General features: G+C 43.0%; 1 protein-coding gene across 1 annotated transcript in view; it reads right to left on the bottom strand.

Annotated features, from left to right (window-relative positions):
• Positions 1 to 19,281, bottom strand: part of PLCG2 (phospholipase C gamma 2) — a 116,284-nt gene that overhangs the window by 81,835 nt on the left and 15,168 nt on the right. The window contains exon 2 of the mRNA XM_058155470.1: positions 16,246 to 16,473. Coding sequence (XP_058011453.1) covers positions 16,246 to 16,441 — 196 coding nt within the window. The 5' untranslated portion in view covers positions 16,442 to 16,473. The remainder of the gene's footprint in view (positions 1 to 16,245; positions 16,474 to 19,281) is intronic.

Below are 19,281 nucleotides of genomic sequence, written 5' to 3'. Positions count from 1 at the left end.
TTCGTGAAGATATTTTGGGTCTAATTGGGTGATGAAACATCTGCCGGAAAACAACCAAGTTCAGAGGTCACCAAGGAGTCTTACGTTTTTAAAATGGCACCCCAAAATATGTTCATAAGAGGGCCTGCCCTGAATTCCAGAAATAGCCTCTTACTCGTGCACTAATATAATAGCTTCCATTACTACAGGCAGTCCTCAACTTATGACCACAAAAGAGCCCAACATTGACGTTGCTAAATGAGAAATTTGTTAAGTGAGTTTTGCCCTGTTTTACGACTTTCTTGCCACATCTGTTAAGTGAAACACTCCAGTTGTTAAGTTAATAACCCCGTTGTTAAGTGAATCTGGCTTTCCCGTTAACTTTGCTTGTCAGAAGGCCGCAAAAGGGGATCACGTGACCCCACAACACTGCAACCATCATAAATACGAACCAGTTCTCAAGCATTCGAGTGCTTGGGCAGGGGGGGGCTTCAAAAATTTTAGCAAGGGGTTCTGTTCTGTCCCCCTTGCCTCAGTCCAAGCGATGACTTAATTAGCCGGCAAATATCAGCTCTGGCAGCAAACTAGCGAGCGTCTGCCAAGTGTCTCTGTTATCTCTCTTGATGCTGATGAGTCAACCAGGAACAAACAGTACTTCAGCTCTAGTTAAGCAGTTGATTTGCTTGCCACGAAGTGGTATAGCAGCCCTGCTGCTTTTATATCCTGTGGGGTGTGACTCCATGACTCAGCACTTCCTAGGCCTGCCCCACCCCTGCTTCTGTTGTTCCCGCCTCTCCTGCCTACGAAACCTAGGGTACAGCCAGGTCTGATTGCCATCAGCCGGGTCTGGAGGCGTGGCCTGGGGGGGGAAGAGTCAGGGGACGGAGGCCTCGTTATCTCCTCCACCTGGCCTGTTTCTGGCTCCTGGAGCTGAGCCAGGGAAGCCGGTGCTCCAGAGGTAAGTCCTGATGGCCCTTCCCCCTCACTTTCCGAGTCACTTTCTGGCAGGGGGCCCGGCTCGGGGGGCGCAGACACAACAGGTTCTCTGCCCAGTTGCTGGGTGGGTGTGGCCTAGTCGGCCTCCTGCACTACAACAGGGGTGGTGGTGTTTGCCCTCCCCGGCCTCTGGAGGCTTTCCTCAAGCTTCCAGGAGGGCAAAAACGGCCTTCCCAGGCTCCGAAGACCTGTTTTCGGCCTTCCCAAATGTCCGGTAGGCCCGTTTCTCACTCTCCTGAGCCTCCACACACACCCTGCACTAAGTTGCATCCAAAATGGGCCACGTGGGGACTCCTGGGAGGGGTGGAGTAGGTGGGGCCAACCAGGAGTGGGATTTGGGGGTTCTCCAAACTGCACAGTTTCTTGAGAACTCCCAGCAGCCCACCTCTGATCTTGGGGATGCTGCAATGGTCATAAGTGTGAAAAATGGTCATAAGTCGCTTTTTTCAGTCCCGTTGTAACTTTGAACGGTCACTAAACAAACTGTTATAAGTTGAGGACTATACTATAACCACTATCAAAATGCTGACCTTGCCATCTCCGAGCACCTTTAGACTTCAGCACCTACGTAAAAGGCAAAATAGATGGATAATAGTTGATGGATTCACTACATATTTGTTTGTAGAAGACGGTTGGCCCAACTTTCAATGATTAACAAGGAGAAGGGAAAGGCTGACTCAAGTTAAAGCCGAATAAAATTTTTTATAAAAAATTATAAATGGGAAGAAGGAGTGTCTAGCCATTTTTTCTTCCTTTATATCTAATGTAGGGAAAAGTCTAACTAAGTACCCCTCTCCAAGAATCAATACCGGATGTAGCAAGATATAAAGAGTGTTGAATAAATAAAACAGACACCAACTGAAACAAAGGAAGTTTGATGCCATATTTTCGGAAAATACAAAAGAAAGCTGTTTTTTTTCCCTCCCAGACTCTTTCCATCCGCTCACAAAATACAGGTGTAAAACAGGATGCAAATACAGACAATGGGATTTTGTTTTGGGTGTTTTTTTCGGAAAGTCAACATGAATGTTAAAAGCCATTGTTTCCTTTGCAAATTTTCTCTCACCAACCCTAAACAGTGAAAACAATAGCTTAATCCTTGTTTCACCTTGCTTGGGATTGAATTTCACGTAGCTGAAAATACAGCTGACAATTTAGCACATCAGTCTGAAAAAAAAAACTTTTTTCAGTTATGAGTATCAGCTTCATTATTTTTGCATGCCTTGCTTACTGCAACTGGACGCTAAAGCATAGGAAGAACGGTTGCAGGAACTGGGTATGTCTAGTTTAATGAAAAGAAGGACTAGGGGAGACATGATAGCAGTGTTCCATTATCTCAGGGGTTGCCACAAAGAAGAGGGAGTCGGGCTGTTCTCCAAAGCGCCTGAGGGTAGAACAAGAAGCAATGGGTGGAAACTGATCAAGGAAAGAAGCAACTTAGAACTAAGGAGAAATTTCCTGACAGTTAGAACAATTGAATCAGTGGAGCAACTTGCCTCCAAAAGTTGGGGATTCTCTAACACTGGAGGTTTTTAAGAAGAGATTAGACAACCTTTTGTCTGAAATGCTATATAGGATTTCCTGCTTGAGCAGGGGGGTTGGACTAGAAGACCTCCAAGGTCCCTTTCAACTGTTATTCTGTTATTCCCTCGAATTTGCTGGGTTAGAACCTACAGTAAAAAGTTTCTGTTTCTTAATAGCTGAACTACATCTTTACAAATATTAGGCTGCTATAACCATCCTGAGAATAAGAACCGGGAAACAGGTAACAAGCAACACAAATGTAAAATACATAAGATACTCAGTGTTGTGGTGAACAGCTATGATGTGCTAATTTCTAGTCCTAGTGTCATTTCCCATTCTCCATCCTTCAAAATGATCCAGGAGAAACGGTTGTGCAAGGGGCCTTAGCAAATTTAAATTTAAGCCACTGAGCAAAATTAGATGTTATATTCAGAGTTCTGCAGGTTAAGCATTGGACATTTCACCCAAAGTCAAAAGTATATCCGATTTTAAAAAGGATAGAGAAGTGCTGGTAAGGTTCACAATATCTTCATTCCATCAGTGCTTCATCTCTACTCTTGTTCTCAAATTCTTGGAGCTTCAGGTGACAGAGCAGGAAAAATGGCATTTCTCAGTCACTTTTTTTAGTTTAGTTTAGCTTAGCAGCTTTAGTTTTCAAAGCTCAGACCCCCAACATTTTTCTCTAGAACTGTTGCATTTTGTGATTGAAGGTATGAATCTGCCGTTATTTTCTTTTTTCAGGTTCTCTGTCCATTTATGCAAATGTAAAATACATAAGATACTCAGTGTTGTGGTGAACAGCTATGATGTGCTAATTTCTAGTCCTAGTGTCATTTCCCATTCTCCATCCTTCAAAATGATCCAGGAGAAACGGTTGTGCAAGGGGCCTTAGCAAATTTAAATTTAAGCCACTGAGCAAAATTAGATGTTATATTCAGAGTTCTGCAGGTTAAGCATTGGACATTTCACCCAAAGTCAAAAGTATATCCGATTTTAAAAAGGATAGAGAAGTGCTGGTAAGGTTCACAATATCTTCATTCCATCAGTGCTTCATCTCTACTCTTGTTCTCAAATTCTTGGAGCTTCAGGTGACAGAGCAGGAAAAATGGCATTTCTCAGTCACTTTTTTTAGTTTAGTTTAGCTTAGCAGCTTTAGTTTTCAAAGCTCAGACCCCCAACATTTTTCTCTAGAACTGTTGCATTTTGTGATTGAAGGTATGAATCTGCCGTTATTTTCTTTTTTCTGGTTCTCTGTCCATTTATGCAAATGTAAATACAGATCAATTTCCATTTTATTTTTCTTGTTATGGATATATTCCATCTATAATTTATATTTGAACTTTTCTTCTCTTATCTCTCCTTCTCTTACCTTTTTCTTCCTTTCTCCCTCCTTCCTTCCTTTTCCTTTCTTTCTTCTTTCTCCTCTCTCCTTCCTTCCTGCTCCCTTCCTTTCCCCCTTTTCCTTCCTTCCTTCCTTTTCTTCCTTCTCTCTCCTCCTGTCCCTCTCCTTCCTCCCTTTTTTCCTTCCTTCCTTCCTTTCAATGACCTATGAAGTAAAAGCAAGGAAAAGATCTACAATTCATATATGATGAAGAATTCAGGGGTTTTATGCACACTGCATGAAAAAAAGACTGCTGGAAGGTGTATATTTTATTCTGCTACTCTTCCCTTTTCCTCCTCTGCTTTTCAACAGGTTAAGCTTCCTCCCCAGAGGATGGCTTCTAAATCGGGCAGGTGCACAAGGGGAGATATATTGGTAAAAATAGGCAGTCAGATGATGGTGGAAGAGCACCCTGGAAAGGATGGGCCCTTGGTGCCTCTGCCAGCGAAAACGGAGCTCGGGAGGGTCGCAGGCGGCCCTCCTGAACTCTGTTTTCACTGGCAGGGGGTTGCAGGAGGCCGTCGCAGCCGAACACAGAATCTGGGAGCCCGTTTTCACTGACAAAGCGCTCGGGCCACCACAGGTGCCCCCAACATGAATAATGTCGAGCTGGCCACACCCACCCCGGGCCCCCTGAGGTCAAACACAACCGTGATGTGGCCCTCAATGAAATCAAATTTGACACCCCTGGTCTAGTTTAAAGAAGGAGTAGGAGTAGCATGATAGCAGTGCTCCAATATCTAAGGGGCTGCCACAAGGAAGAGCGGGGTCAACCTATTCTCCAAAGCACCTGCAGGCAGGACAAGAAGCAACAGATGGAAACTCTTCAAGGAGAGAAACAACCTAGAACTGCAAAAATTGCAGACTACAGGAACCATTAGCACTACTCAGGTGACCTGAGGACACAGATAAACCTCCAAGTGGTTCAGCGACCCTCTAAAAAGATGCAGGTTTTTTGCTGCCTGCAAGAAAAATAAATCCTTCCATTCCCCACTATCCTGTCAGAGCTGATGAAGCTTCTTGGATGAGAAGTGAAACGTCTTCAAAAGAAAAGTCCAGTTGCCTCCTGAAAAAGCACCTTTGGGACAACCATGACCTGGATGACTGAGAATCTCTACAGACTTTAGCCTGCTAGAACTAAGGAGAAATTTCCTGACAGTGAGAACAATGAACCAGGGGAACTAACTTGCCTTCAGATCTTGTGGGAACAGCAAATACCGAGTTACGTTTGCGGGCCACTGCAGGGCTGCCGTGTGGAAAAAAGAGGAAATAGATGTTTTGTGCTGTGTTAGCACATAACTTTAACTTTTGCAGAGGGACGGACTATATTTAAACTTTACACCACTTGAAGAGCACCCAGTAAAGTATGCAGCTGGAGCAACAGCTGTTTGTGTGGCTTATTTCCAAAGAGATATACCAAACAAAAAAAACCAAGATGGGTGGGGACCCTCTGCCCCCCCCCTCCCACACACACACAGTCAGGAAGTTAGCTTTAAGCAATGAATGACACTGCAGACAAGCACAATTGAAAGAATGAAAAAAAAATGGCAGCCTGGCTTTTAAGAACAGGAAAAGCTGCGATTCTCTTCGAAATGGCTTTTAGATCAAGATGTGTGTTTTGAGCCTGTTTGGGTGCGTAAAATGCAGCATCGGGGATGCAGACTTCCAGGTGTACCTTGGGGGGCGGGGGCTTTCCAGCCAATCGAACCCGAAGCTACAACTCTTAATAGTGCAAAAGATAAAATGATATTTGCAGAGTTGCTGCTTCTCACTAATGAGGAAGTGTCAGTGAATCTAATAAGGGGTAGCATTGCTCTGTCATGAATCACCCATGAAGGCAGAAGTGACAGTTCAGTGATAGTGCAGGAAAATCAACAGGTTTCTCTTTCTCGGGAACCAGCAATTGGAGAGAGGATCTGAAATGACACCTTGCTATGGTTTTAGTGCAGAGGTGGGCTTACGTATTGTAACAACCGGTTCGCCCAGCACCGGAAATGTGAGCGTGCCATCCGCGCATGCGTGCAGCGTCACAAAACACGGCAATTTGTTCACACGCACCATCCACACATGCGTGCGGCGTCAAACAACATGGAAATACGCACACACGCGCTGCCCACACATGGATGCAGCATCACAAAACACGACAATATTTTATTTATTTATTTATTCGATTTTTACACCGCCCTTCTCCCGAAGGACTCAGGGCGGTGTACAGCCAAGGTAAAACAAAACAGTACAATATACAATTAAAATACAAATTAAAAAACTTATTATAAAATTGGCCTAAAAACTTTAAAATATATAAAACTAAAAAAACCCTTAAAATTAATAATAGAAATTTAAAACCAATAAAATTTAAGCCAGCCCCGCGCGAATAAATAGATGTGTTTTCAATTCGCGGCGAAAGGTCTGAAGGTCAGGTATTTGGCGTAAACCCGGGGGAAGTTCGTTCCAGAGGGTGGGAGCCCCCACAGAGAAGGATCTTCCCCTGGGGGCCGCCAGTTGACATTGCTTGGCGGACGGCACCCTGAGAAGTCCCTCTCTGTGAGAGCGTACGGGTCGGTGGGAGGCATGAGGTAACAGCAGGCGGTCCCGTAAGTACCCAGGCCCTAAGCCATGGAGTGCTTTAAAGGTAGTGACCAAAACCTTAAAGTGCACCCGAAAGGCCACAGGTAGCCAGTGCAGTCTGCTCAGGAGCGGTGTTACACGGGAGCTACGCGAAGCTCCCTCTATCACTCGCGCAGCTGCATTCTGGACTAACTGAAGCCTCCGGATGCACCTCAAGGGGAGCCCCATGTAGAGAGCATTACAATAATCCAAGGATATATCCAATATAGGATGGGATTACGCTCGGGCGGGTGGGCAGGCCCAACCAGGTTTCTACTACCGGTTCTCCCGAACCGGCTGACTCTCACCTCTCTCTTAGTGTGAACCTGCCTCCTTGGGCACAGACAAGAAGCACCAAAGCTTGCCCTCTGCTAAAAGCCCCGGTGTGGACTTCACAAGTCAATCAATCAGAATAGAGCTGGAAGGGACCTTGGAGGACTTCTAAGCCAACCCCCTGCTCGAGCAGGAGACCCTATATCAGAGGTTCTCAACCTGTGGGTCGGGACCCCGTTGGGGGTCGAATGACGATTTGCCAGGGGTCGCCTAAGACCACCGGAAATATGGGAAGTATACTTGCGAGTCGAAGAATCGCGCTCCAATGGTTGACTCCACAAGCCAGCTGCAGGCTCTTCAAATCGCTAGCCGAATTCGGCTTCAGGCGCGATGAATTAAAAAAGAGAGAAATCTTTGCTCTGATGTCTCCCTCTCAAGCCAGCTGCAATCACTCCCAATCGCTAACCTAATCTGGCTTCAGGCGCGATAAACTTAATAGGGGAGGAGTCTCCGCTTTAATGCCTCCGTCCTCAAGGCAATCGCAACAGTTCAGATCGCTAGCCAATACAACTTCAGGCGCGATAAATTCAAAATGAAAATCATTTTACGGTTGGGGTCGCCACATCGTGGGGAATTGTATTAAAGGGGTCGCCACATCGTGGGGAATTGTATTAAAAGGGTCGCAGCACTATAAAGGTTGAGAACCACTGCCCTATATCATTTCAGACAAGTGGCTATCCAGTCTCTTCTTACTGATGGAGCACCCACAACTTTTGAAGGCAAGCCTGGTTAATTGTCCTCACTGCTAGGAAGTTTCTCCTTAATTCCAGGTTGCTTCTCTCCTTCATTAATTTCCACCCATTGCTTCTTGTCCTGCCTTCAGGCGCTTTGGAGAATAAGTTGACCCCGTCTTCTTTGTGGCAGCCCCTGAGATATTGGAAGACTGCTATCATGTCACCTCTAGTCCTTCTTTTCATCAAACTGGACATATCCAGTTCCTGCAACCGTTCTTCATATGTTTTACCCTCCAGTCCTCTAATCATCTTTGTTGCTCTTCTCTGCACCCTTTCTAGAGTCTCAATATCTTTTTTACATCATGAATAATAAGGTTATTATTCCTCATAATAATTATTCCCTATAATAACAACCCTATTATGGAAGGTCTTCTAGTCCAAACCTACTGCCTGAAGAGACCTTATACCATTCCCAACAAATGGCTGTCCAGTCTCTTCTTGAAAACCTCCAGGGATGAAGCACCCACAACTTCCAGAGGCAAGACGTTCCACTGATTAACTGTTCTCACCGTCAGGAAATTTCTCCTTAGTTCTAAGTTGGATCTTCCTTTAATGATTTTCCACCTACTTCTTGACCTGCCCTGGAGGTGCTTTGGAGAATAAATCAATCCCCTCTTCTCTGTGAGAGCTGCTCAAGTATTAGAAGACAGTGGCTCAGTGGCTAAGACGCTGAGCTTGTCGATCAAAAGGTCGGCAGTTCAGTGGTTCGAATCCCTAGCGCTGCATAATGGGGTGAGCTCCTGTTATTTGTCCTAGCTTCTACAAACCTAGCAGTTCGAAAGCACATAAAAATGCAAATAGAAAAATAGGGACCATCTTTGGTGGGAAGGTAACAGCGTTTCGTGCGCCTTTGGTGTTTAGTCATGCCGGCTCATGACCACGGAGACGTCACTGGACAGCGCTGGCTCTTCAGCTTTGAAACGGAGATGAGCACCGCCCCCTAGAGTCGGGAACGACTAGCACATACGTGCGAGGGGAATCTTTACCTTTACCTTATCATGTCACTCCTAGTCCTTCTATCATTTGGCTAGACATTCTCAGTTCTCTCAATTGTACATCATATGGTTTAGCCTCCAGAGGCCTAATCATCTTTGTTGCTCTTCTTTGAACTCTTTCCAGAGTCTCAGTTCAGGCACTTGGCAAGTGGCATACATTTAAAATAGTTGCAGCATCCCAGGGTCATATGGTCACCATTTAAGGCCTCCCCAGCTGACTTCCAACAACCAAAGTCAGATTACAAGTAAGGTCTACACCATTTTCCAGTGATAGGGAAGATGGGGAGAATAGCCAAATGTACTGCCTTACTACAGGGTGTTCAACCACTTTCTCTTTCTCTCAGCTGCCAAGAGATCAGTAAGACTTGGAGCACTTAGAAGTAATAATTCCAGCGTTAAATAATTTGGGGAAGAGTCCACCATGACCATCTGGTGATGGGATATATGAAGCTTAAGGGATTGCTTTTTTCCCCCATGCAATTTTGCATGGAATACAGCAGTTTAGAGCAGGGCAAATAATCCGATTTAGCGACTATTTCTCCAATATTGCTAAATGTCTGTAGAGATTCTCAGTTGTCCCGGTCCTCGTTGTCCCAAAGGTGCTTTTTCAGGAGGCAACTGGACTTTCTTGTTGAAGAAGCTTCTTGAATGAGAAGCAAAACGTCTTCAAAAGAAAAAAAAACAAGGAAGTCCAGTTGCCTCCTGAAAAAGCACCTTTGGGATTTCTCCAATATATTCCATTTTAAAGACTATTCAAGAAAAGCTTTCACAATTTCACAAGGTCCCCCCTCTTTGTTAGTATAATGCAGGGGTCTGCTGCAAACTTGGCTCGTTTAAGACTTGTGGACTTCAACTCCCAGAGTTCCTCAGCCAGCAAAGCTGGGAGTTGAAGTCCACAACTCCCAGCTTAAAAGAGCCAAGTTTGCAGACCCCTGGTATAATGAATAAGAAGAGATCCTTCTCATTGCTATTTCCATATCCTGAGTCTTGGTTATCTCAGCAGGCTTTAACTGGTTCAGAACTGTCCACATGTTGTCCTATGCCAGTGACCTAACAGCTGTGGCTTCTGTGAGTAATTTTGGCTTCCTTTGTTTGCCTTTGATCTTCCCTTTCATGTTTAAAGGAAGGCTCTCTACTTTCCTTCGGACCCAGCGATTCCTGGATCTGGACAGGACCTCTTGCTACGAAGGTTGCTACTTGGGTATCTTGCCATGCCATCTTCTTCTTCCCCTTGTGTTGTCAAAAGGGATTAGCTTTGGGGGCCCTGAGATTTAGAGAGATTACTGGAGGACTTCCACTCGTCATCTTTACTCACTGGTGATACAAACGTTTACTCAGTAGAACTACAGGGGTCTGTGATTTGGTGGTGAGAGTAAAGTCATTCCTTGCATTGACAAGTCCCTACGTAGGTAATATTAGGTACGTATTAGTGGCATATTCACAGACCCTGAGAAAAGACCAATGAATATCTAGCTTAGGGATGAGCTGTGAAGTCCTTGGTGCTCTCTGAGTGTGGTGGTTTTCTTGTAGACATTTCATTATCCAGCTAAGTAACATTCTCAGTGCTGGTGAGTGTGGGGATTAATCTCAGCCAATCAAGTGGAAACTAAAACCCTAATCAAGGAACTATCAAGGAGAAAACCACACTCCCACCAACACTGATAGGGCAATCTATTATATATAAACAAACCCTATTCCCTACTACCACTGATGAAGTTACCTAGTCGGGTAATGAAACACCTACTATCAAACAACCAAGCTGAGAGAGCACCAAGGATTCTATCAAGAAAGCAGTAAAGGGAGTTCCCACATGCTCAGATACCTGTCGTTAGAAGTGTGCAAAACCTGGTGCACACCCAAGTTTTCAAAGGAACATCCTACATTCCTTTATCTGAATTTTCATCTGTCTCACACTTTCAGTGTTACAGTAATATAACGTGGCATAACCTTTAGATTGCCTGATAATTCTGCATTTCAAAGTGCTCTGTTACCATCAGCTCCAATAATATAACCCGACACTAGATTGAACAAAAATGCTTACACAGGAGGGGGGGAAAATGAAACTGTAAAAATAGAAGTTAGACTCAGAAATTCTGAGCAAATTTATAAGCAATTTAGATGTAAGACTTGCGCCCTAAGACCAAAGAGGAAAAGGAATAATATACAACTTTATTCAGTAAACCATAATATTTTCAAGATGCTGGAAAGCAGTAAAATGTATCCTTAACTATCCTTAGAGGAAACCAAGCAACTTCTTTTAAAACCAAAGAAATTCACCATCACCGTTTTCTTTTATGTTGCAAAATTCAGGATTATAAGGTACAAGTCCCGCAGTAGGAAAGGATCACCCACAAAAGCTGTTTGTCATAAACAATTTTATGAACTATAACAAACAAGCTACGTTTTGGATTGGATAAAAAAGACAAGCTAAAATTTGCAGTGAACCAGTTAATAGTCCGCTTTGAAAGGAAGAAAAAAGCCCATGATCCAACTCTATATTTGTGGCAGGAAGGCAAAAACCACAAACTGGAATCGTAGATGTTTTTGCACATTTTTCAAAATGCTGGGGCTTGGGACATCAGCCCTGAAAGAGATCAAGCATCTAAAAGAAATCCAGGCTGCAATGCTATGTCCCATTCCTTGGGAGTAAGAACCAATTAGTTCAATTGGCTATTAAGTAGTTTATTTCAATCAAAGATCAGTTCATGCAGAAAAATCAGGTTACAAAAAAAAATCAAAAGAAGGACAAGTATCAAGAGCAGTAAGCAATGGTACAAACTGAACGTGTTTTGTTCTAATAAATTATAACGCAGCCTCATAATATGTCAAAGAACTTTAAGGCAATGATGCTTCTCAAAGTTGGTAACTCTTAAGATTTGGATTTGCGAACATCCAGAATCGGCTGGAGAATTCTGGGAATTGAAGTCCACACCTCCTAAAGGTGGTGTGGACTATCAATTTAAGAATAATAAAATAGGAGGAGTCTTCCATTAAATAGAACACCCATAAAATCTAAACAAGATTTTGTATCTATTTAAGTTTAATTATTTTACACACATGCAAAACAAGGACAGAATTTTACACACGTTTTATATGTTGCACTTCCCTGTTGTATTATAAAACTCTCTTTTTCTACTGACACCTGTTCAAAGGTGTGTGGAATTTTTTATTAGATCTCCGTGTGATTTTTTTTCCAACAGGCAGTTTCATTCTGATTTGTACAGTGTACGATTTATATATAACATGCTGCTTTCGCTATGAAAAGTGCAAATTTTTCAGCCACAAAGCTTACTGTAATTAGTTTAAGATTTTACTCCTAATGATTTGAAGTTAGCTAATTATAAGTCAACAATTCCGTATTGAATTACGCTGATAAATAACGTGGGATAAAAATGTAAAACCCCATAGTTTCCCACAAGCATTATACAAAAACTCACAACAATAAAAGTAAAAAACACATTTCCAAATCAGCAATAAAAATGATTTTTTTATTTTTGCCACACAAGATAATATTTTTAATGTAATATATTTAATGTAATATGTAATAAATTTAATGTAATGTAATATATAAAGAAGCTGGGGCAAGTAACAGGAGCTCACTCCGCTACACGGAGCTAGGGATTCGAACCGCCAAATTGCCGACCTTTCTGATCGACAAGTTCAGTGTCTTAGCCACTGAGCCACCATGTCCCTTTTACCTTTTAATTGAAAATCAACAATTCCGAATAAAATTGCACTGATAAATAACATGGGATAAAAATGTAAGACCCCCCATAGTTTCCCACAAGCATTATACAAAAACTCACAACAATAAAAGTAAAAAATAAATTTCCAAATCAGCAATAAAAATGTTTTTTGTTTTTGCCATAGAAAATAATATTTTAATGTAATATATATATCTATTACATACTAGCTATTATATACTATATATGTGTGTGTGTGTGTGTATATATATACACACACACACACACATTAGCTTCAAGACCGCTATTTTTAAAGAATGAATGTAAGCCCATTTGCAAAGGGAATTTCGTTCTTACTAATACATTAACACTTTTTAAAAAAAGTTATTTTAAACTGCAGTTGCGCATGAAACCAAGATAATTCTACCTTCCTGCATGCTGATGAAAAAAATCTGGTTTGGTTTGAAATGCGCTCTTTGAGACCCACTTAAATTCCAGACCGCTTGAATCAAAAAGAAATATATTCATTTAGAAATAGTAACACCGGCAGAGGTAGTCCTTGGGTTATGACGGCAATCAAGACTAGAATTGCCATCGCTGACCGAGTCTTAAAAGCGCAAAGTCCCGGGGACCACATTGCTTAGTGACAATAATCCCAGCAGTCTCGGTTGGCGTCATAACCCCAAGATGCACTGGTTATGAAGGGGGAAGTGGCAGGAGACACAGTTAAGGTGCGCAGGGGGGGGCAGCGGAAGGACAGAAGAGGCCCTGTGCAGGTTGCATGTGGTTTGGGATAGCCTGACGAAGGACAGTGCAAGTACAGGAAGGCCATGCGACGTTGGGCATGGTGACACACAAACATGAACAGGCTGGTAAGTGGATAGCAGAGCACGAACACAGAACAAGAGGTACCGAACAGATCCACTTCTGAACTTTCCTGCAGGCTTCCCCACTGACTTTCCTTGTCGGAAGCCAGCAAGGAAGTTCACAAATGGCGATCCTGTAACCACAGCTCTCTGTGATGCCATAATCACGAGCCTGACACCTGAGTGCCCGCTTTATAGTCATGTGATTGCAAGGAGGCTGCAATGGCCAAAACTTCAAGGATCGGTCACATGTTCCTTTTTCAGCATCGCTGTAATTTCGAATAGCTATAGCAACAGCACTTAGACTTGTATATCGCGTCACAGTGCTTTCCAGCCCCCTCTAAGCGGTTTACAGAATCAGCCTATGGCCCCCAACCATCTGGGTCCTCATTTTACCCACCTCGGAAGGATGGAAGGCTGAGTCAACCTTGAACCTGGTGAGATTCGAACTGCCAAATTACAGTCAGCTGGCAGTCAGCTGAAATAGCCTGCAGGATTGCACTCCAGCTACTGCATCACCATGGCTCAAGAGTGGTCACTGAATGGATATAAGCCAAGGGCTACCTATAAAACTTAATTCTTTAGCTACTATTTTAAAAACACACTATTAAAGGACAATATTTGTAGCTCAGGGTTGAAATAAGGAGTCCTTGGTGCTCGCTGAGAGCTTAGTTCTTTTCTTGTAGACGTTTCATTGCCAAACTAGGTAACATCATCATTGTTACCAGATACAGAGTTACTGACGATGTTTGAGTGATAAAATGTCTGCAAGAAAACAACCAAGCTCAGAGCCCACCAAGGACCCCTCCTAAAAACACACTGGATATAACTTCTAGTCTCCAATTAACATGCTTTTATGCTATTGTGGCAGGTTAAAAATTGAATGGGACGGGTGGATGGATGGACAGATGAATGGATGGACGGATAAGCAAACGAGCAAAATATATATGTCATCTGATTTTCGAAGCATTTGTACAAACATGATGAATATCTTATCAACGTGACTATATTCTGATCTGATCTTGAGATATTAACAACTGTGCTAGTAATTATGAAAAGGGAAGTTCCTTCCAGTTCATGTAGTAGATTGACCAAGACACACATGCTAAATTATGTTTTACATGTACAGCCACTGATTAATAATTATTATCACCAATTAAAGGAAGCTTTAACATCACTTTTCTTTGTGGAGATTAACTATGTGTGCTGCATATATGACTATAACTTGTTGCTGGCAATCCTTATGATTTATATTGATATATTGATCATCAATTGTGTTGTAAATGTTGTACCTTGATGAAGGTATCTTTTCTTTTATGTACACTGAGAGCATATGCACCAAGACAAATTCCTTGTGTGTCCAATCACACTTGGCCAATAAAAATTCTATTCTATTCTATTCTATTCTAACAAATGCACAACTGCTTTTGTTAATACTAGTGTAGCCTCAAAACATGGTAAACATATTTTAGGAACAAGTGAAGCAATGAATCACTTCCATTCAGACGTCACACTAAACTACGATTAGCAACAGCCATGATTTAAAGCCAAATAGTCCTGTTGAAGTCTACTTCAGCTTCAATTGCAACAATACACGAGCACACAATAGATTTAAGCTTACTGTTAACCGCTCCAATTTTGATTGCAGAAAATATGACTTCAGTAACAGAGTTGTTAATACTTGGAATACACTACCAGACTCTGTGGTCTCTTCCCAAAATCCCCAAAGCTTAACCAAAAACTATCTACTATTGACCTCACCCCATTCCTAAGAGGGGCATGCATAAGAGCACAAGCGTGCCTACCGTTCCTGTCCTAATGTTCCCTTTCATTGTATCCAATTCATATAGTTATTGCATACTTATGCTTATATATATGCTTATATATCGCATAGTTATTTCATGCTTATGCTTATATATACTGTTGTGACAAAATAAATACATAAATAAAATAAATAAATAAAAATTATGACTTAGCCCTCCTTCTCCATTTCTGATTTTCCCTTTTCAGGCCTAGTTTGTATTCCACATCTAAAGTCTGCCGTTTGACTAAGTAAACTACAATCTCAATTTATCCCAAACCCTAGATCTAGGTTTTCATCACACATGTGTTATCTCATTAAAATGACCAGACTGTATTTCAGTCTATTATTTATTAGGATTGCACAGTGTTTTTAAATTTGATTCAGGAAAGGTGCTCTGGAATTTACAGAAGCACGAACACAGAATTTCTTAAAGCCACCAGTGCACAGCAGTGTCAATTCTGAAAACAGATGTACAATAAAAGATCTATTCTTTGGGGAAATTCATTTTCGTGCTACCTGCAGCCATACCTTTATGCTAAAGGACAGGTAGATTAGAGGAATGAGGCTGGAGACCAAGGTACAGGTAGTCCTCGACTTACAACTACTTGTTTAGGGACTATTCAACGTTACAACAGCACTGAAAAGAAGTGACTTAACAACTTGATTCTTGTGCTTAAAACCAACGTAGAATCCTCACAGTTACATGATCAAAATTCAAGTACCTGGCAACTGGCATGTATTTAAATTATACTTGTACACTGCAAATACATGCCAGTTGTATTTGCACCATCCTGTGTCACAATTGTTATTTGTGACCTTCCCAGGCAGCTTCCAAAAAGTAAAACCCATGGGAGAAGCCAGATTCACTTACTGACCACATGATTCATTTAACAACTCTGGCAAAAAAAGGTCGTAAAATTGGGCGTGGTTCACTTAACAATCGCCTTGCTTAACAACGGAAATTCTGGTCTCGATTGCAGTCCTAAGTCAAGGACTACCTGTAATAACATCTATTGTCTTCCTCTCATCCTTTCCAAAAATGCTTGCAAGTAATCTATAGGCGATGACCAGGCTGAGCCCAAAGGAGGGGTCAAATGCGTCATCAGTCGTGAGTCCCTTCGCGCCCACAAGAGATCTAAGGCCATCCCACCTTGAATTCCTTTGACTCTTATCAACCGCCCATTTGCTTTGGTTGTTAGTAGTTCAGGTTCTTATAGAGAATAAATAAATAAAAGCAAGAAATCTTTATGCTCATTGGAACTGCCCCGATTTTCAGATTTCCCCCAGCGCCTGACATGATCAGTTGCAATATTTACAGTGAGGCCATGAAGGCAGATACTCACAAAATCCTTCTATCTTGTCCGCTGTTTTGCTCCAAGCCACCTGCCTGGTTTCCATAATAACCTGAATTGTTCTTCTCTCTGGATTGCTTCTCTTGAGGCTGTAAACAGTCATCACCGTCCCCAGTTCCAAGGTCCTTTTGATTTGACTCTTCTCATACTCCGGGAGCTGTCCATACTCAATACTTCGGCTGGACATTTTTGGGTTGAAGAGAGCAGAACTTCAGAAAGCTGGAAGGGAAGCAGGGAGGAAGATGTATTATTTTAAACCTGGCCTTTCTCTTGTGTTACAAATGATTTTGCTGTAGTTTCCTCTTAAAAGACAAAAGAATTTCAAGAAGTGAAACTAGGCTCGCATGAACCAATAGCTTCTGAGGTCAAGATTACAAGGTTCTCCACTGGTCCCTGACTTTGGTAACAAAAAGGTTTTATCCAAATTCAGTGATACAGAAAACAAAAACATGCTAACACCTTGCTGTCATAGAAGCAGAAGTGAGCAAACTACTAGCTAACATAAAACAATTCTAATGCTGATTGACAATGTCTAGGGTGAAACAGAAGAAGCCTGGTTATCGACAACCAGCTGAACGTCAGCCAGTAATGTGAGACAGTTGCTAAAAGAGCCAACACAATCCAGGAATAAATCTGAAGAATAAGCACAGTATCAAAAAGAAAGTTCTAATTTTCCTCTACTCTGTGCTGGGGGGCGATGGCTCAGCAGTTAAAAGATGCTAAGCATATCAGCTGGCAGTCTGGGTTCGAGACCCGAGCACTCTGCGACGGGGCGAGCTCCCGTTACTTGCTCCAGCTCCTGCACATCTAGCAGTTCAAAAGCATGCAAATGTGAGTAGATAAATAGGTACCACTTGGTGGGAAGATAACAGCGTTTTGTGCACCACAGCATATAGTCATGCCGGCCCCTTGACTACAGAAGTGTCTTCCAACAATACTGGCTTCCCACGGCTAAGAAACAGAGATGTGCATGACCCCCTAAAGCTGGACCTGACTGGACAGGCGAAACCTTTACCTTTACTTTGTGCTGATGAGATTAATGGCGGACAATTATGGACCATGGTGGCACAGTGGTTAGAATGCAGTACTGCAGGCTACTTGCAATTTGGCAGTTCAAATCTCACCAGGCTCAAGGTTGACTCAGCCTTCCATCCTTCCGAGGTTGGTAAAATGAGGACCCAGATTGTTGGGGGCAATAGGCTGACTCTGTAAACCGCTTAAAGCACTGTGATGTGGTATATAAGTCTAAATGCGATTCCTATTGCTATTCTCTCACTTTATTTCCAGAAGGATATCTTGACAGAGTAAAACAGGTTCAGAACAGGCCAACAAAAATGATTTGTGATATTTTAGACATGCACTATGAGGACTTGGAACCTGAGATGTTCAATCTGAGAAAAGATCCAGAGTGGGGGGGAAGACATAGCATTAATGTTCATCTACATCTATATATATAAAAGCAAAAACCACTCATGCATTAATCACGAAATCTCCAGAACCGTAAAGCCTACATACTTGAAATTTGCCACGTATGTTCCTCTTGGCTTCTAGGTGCTCACTAAGAAAGGATTTTTCAAAATGACCATTAGAGCATTAGTATTTCTTATATTATTCTAACATGCTCTGATGCTAATTAGGCAGACGTTCTATTCCCCCTCCCAACTTGAAAATAACTCTGGAAAGAATGGGATAGCATAGGATAGGCTTCTGTGGGGTAACCCTCATAGAGAGAAGGGGTTATAAAGCCTGAGGGAGAGAAGGGGAGACATTTCTGTGCGGCAAGGCTGAGGGAGAGAAGGGGAGAGGAGAGGATCTATGGGGCCAGCCTGAGGGAGAGAAGGGAGTAGGATGAGAGGCTTCTGTGGAGCCAGCCTAAGGGAGAGGCTTTTGTGGGGCCAGCCTAAGGGAGAGAAGGGGAGAGGGAGAGGAGAGGCTTCTATGGGACAGGCTGAGGGAGAGAAGGGGAGAGGAGAGGATCTATGGGGCCAGCCTGAGGGAGAGAAGGGAGTAGGATGAGAGGCTTCTGTGGAGCCAGCCTAAGGGAGAGGCTTTTGTGGGGCCAGCCTAAGGGAGAGAAGGGGAGAGGGAAAGGAGAGGCTTCTATGGGGCAGGCTGAGGGAGAGAAGGGGAGAGGAGAGGATCTATGGGGCCAGCCTGAGGGAGAAGGGGGAGTGGAGAGGATCTATGGGGCCAGCCTGAGGGAGAGAAGGGGAGATGATAAGAGAGGCTTCTGTGGAGCCAGTCTGAGGGAGAGGAGAGGCTTTTGTGGGGCCAGCCTGAGGGAAGGAATGGGAGTGGAGAGGATCTATGGGGCCAGCCTGAGGGACAGAAGGGGAGGAGAGGGCAGGAAAGGCTTCTGTGATGCCAGCCTGAGGAAGGAAAGGGGAGAGGAGAGGATCTATAGGGCAAACCTGAGGGAGGGAAGGGGATAGACAGGAGAGGCTTCTGTGGGACAAGCCTGGGGGAGAGAAGGGGAGAAGGAGAGGCTTCTGTGGGGTCAGCCTGAGGGAGAGAAGGGGAGTGGAGGCGATCTATGGGGCCAGCCTGAGGGAGAGAAGGAGAGAGAAGAGGCCGATCATAACATTAATTTTCAAATTCTAAGTGTCGATTTATCAAGCCCGATCACATAGTTTTGTAGCGGAGCACGGGTATTCAGCTAGTAAAAGGTATAATAGAGATTATGGGCAGGGACTCTTCTCCATTGCTCTCACAAAATCTGGGACAAAAAAGAACTGGTGTTAAGTTATAGATACCTAAATTCATTTCATTTTGAAGAACAATTCTTGCTAGTTTGATCTATCCACATATAACAGTCAGTCCGTGGAGGTTGTGGGTTCTCCATTTCTGGAGAATTTTAAGAAGTCTGGACAGTCACCCCTCAAGGATGATTAAAATGATTTTCCTAATCTTTTCAGAAGATGAATCAACTTTGTGGTTCCATCCAACTCCACAATTCCACAATTCTAATGTATGAATAAAGGATAGAAATGCCTCTCATTCATTCATTAGCAATGAAAGAAAATGACT

Source organism: Ahaetulla prasina, chromosome 12 (assembly GCF_028640845.1).
Source record: "Ahaetulla prasina isolate Xishuangbanna chromosome 12, ASM2864084v1, whole genome shotgun sequence".
In the NCBI taxonomy this organism is placed as follows: Eukaryota; Metazoa; Chordata; class Lepidosauria; order Squamata; family Colubridae; genus Ahaetulla; species Ahaetulla prasina.
Note: the sequence above shows the minus strand (reverse complement) of the source record. Positions and strands in the feature narration are given on the sequence as shown.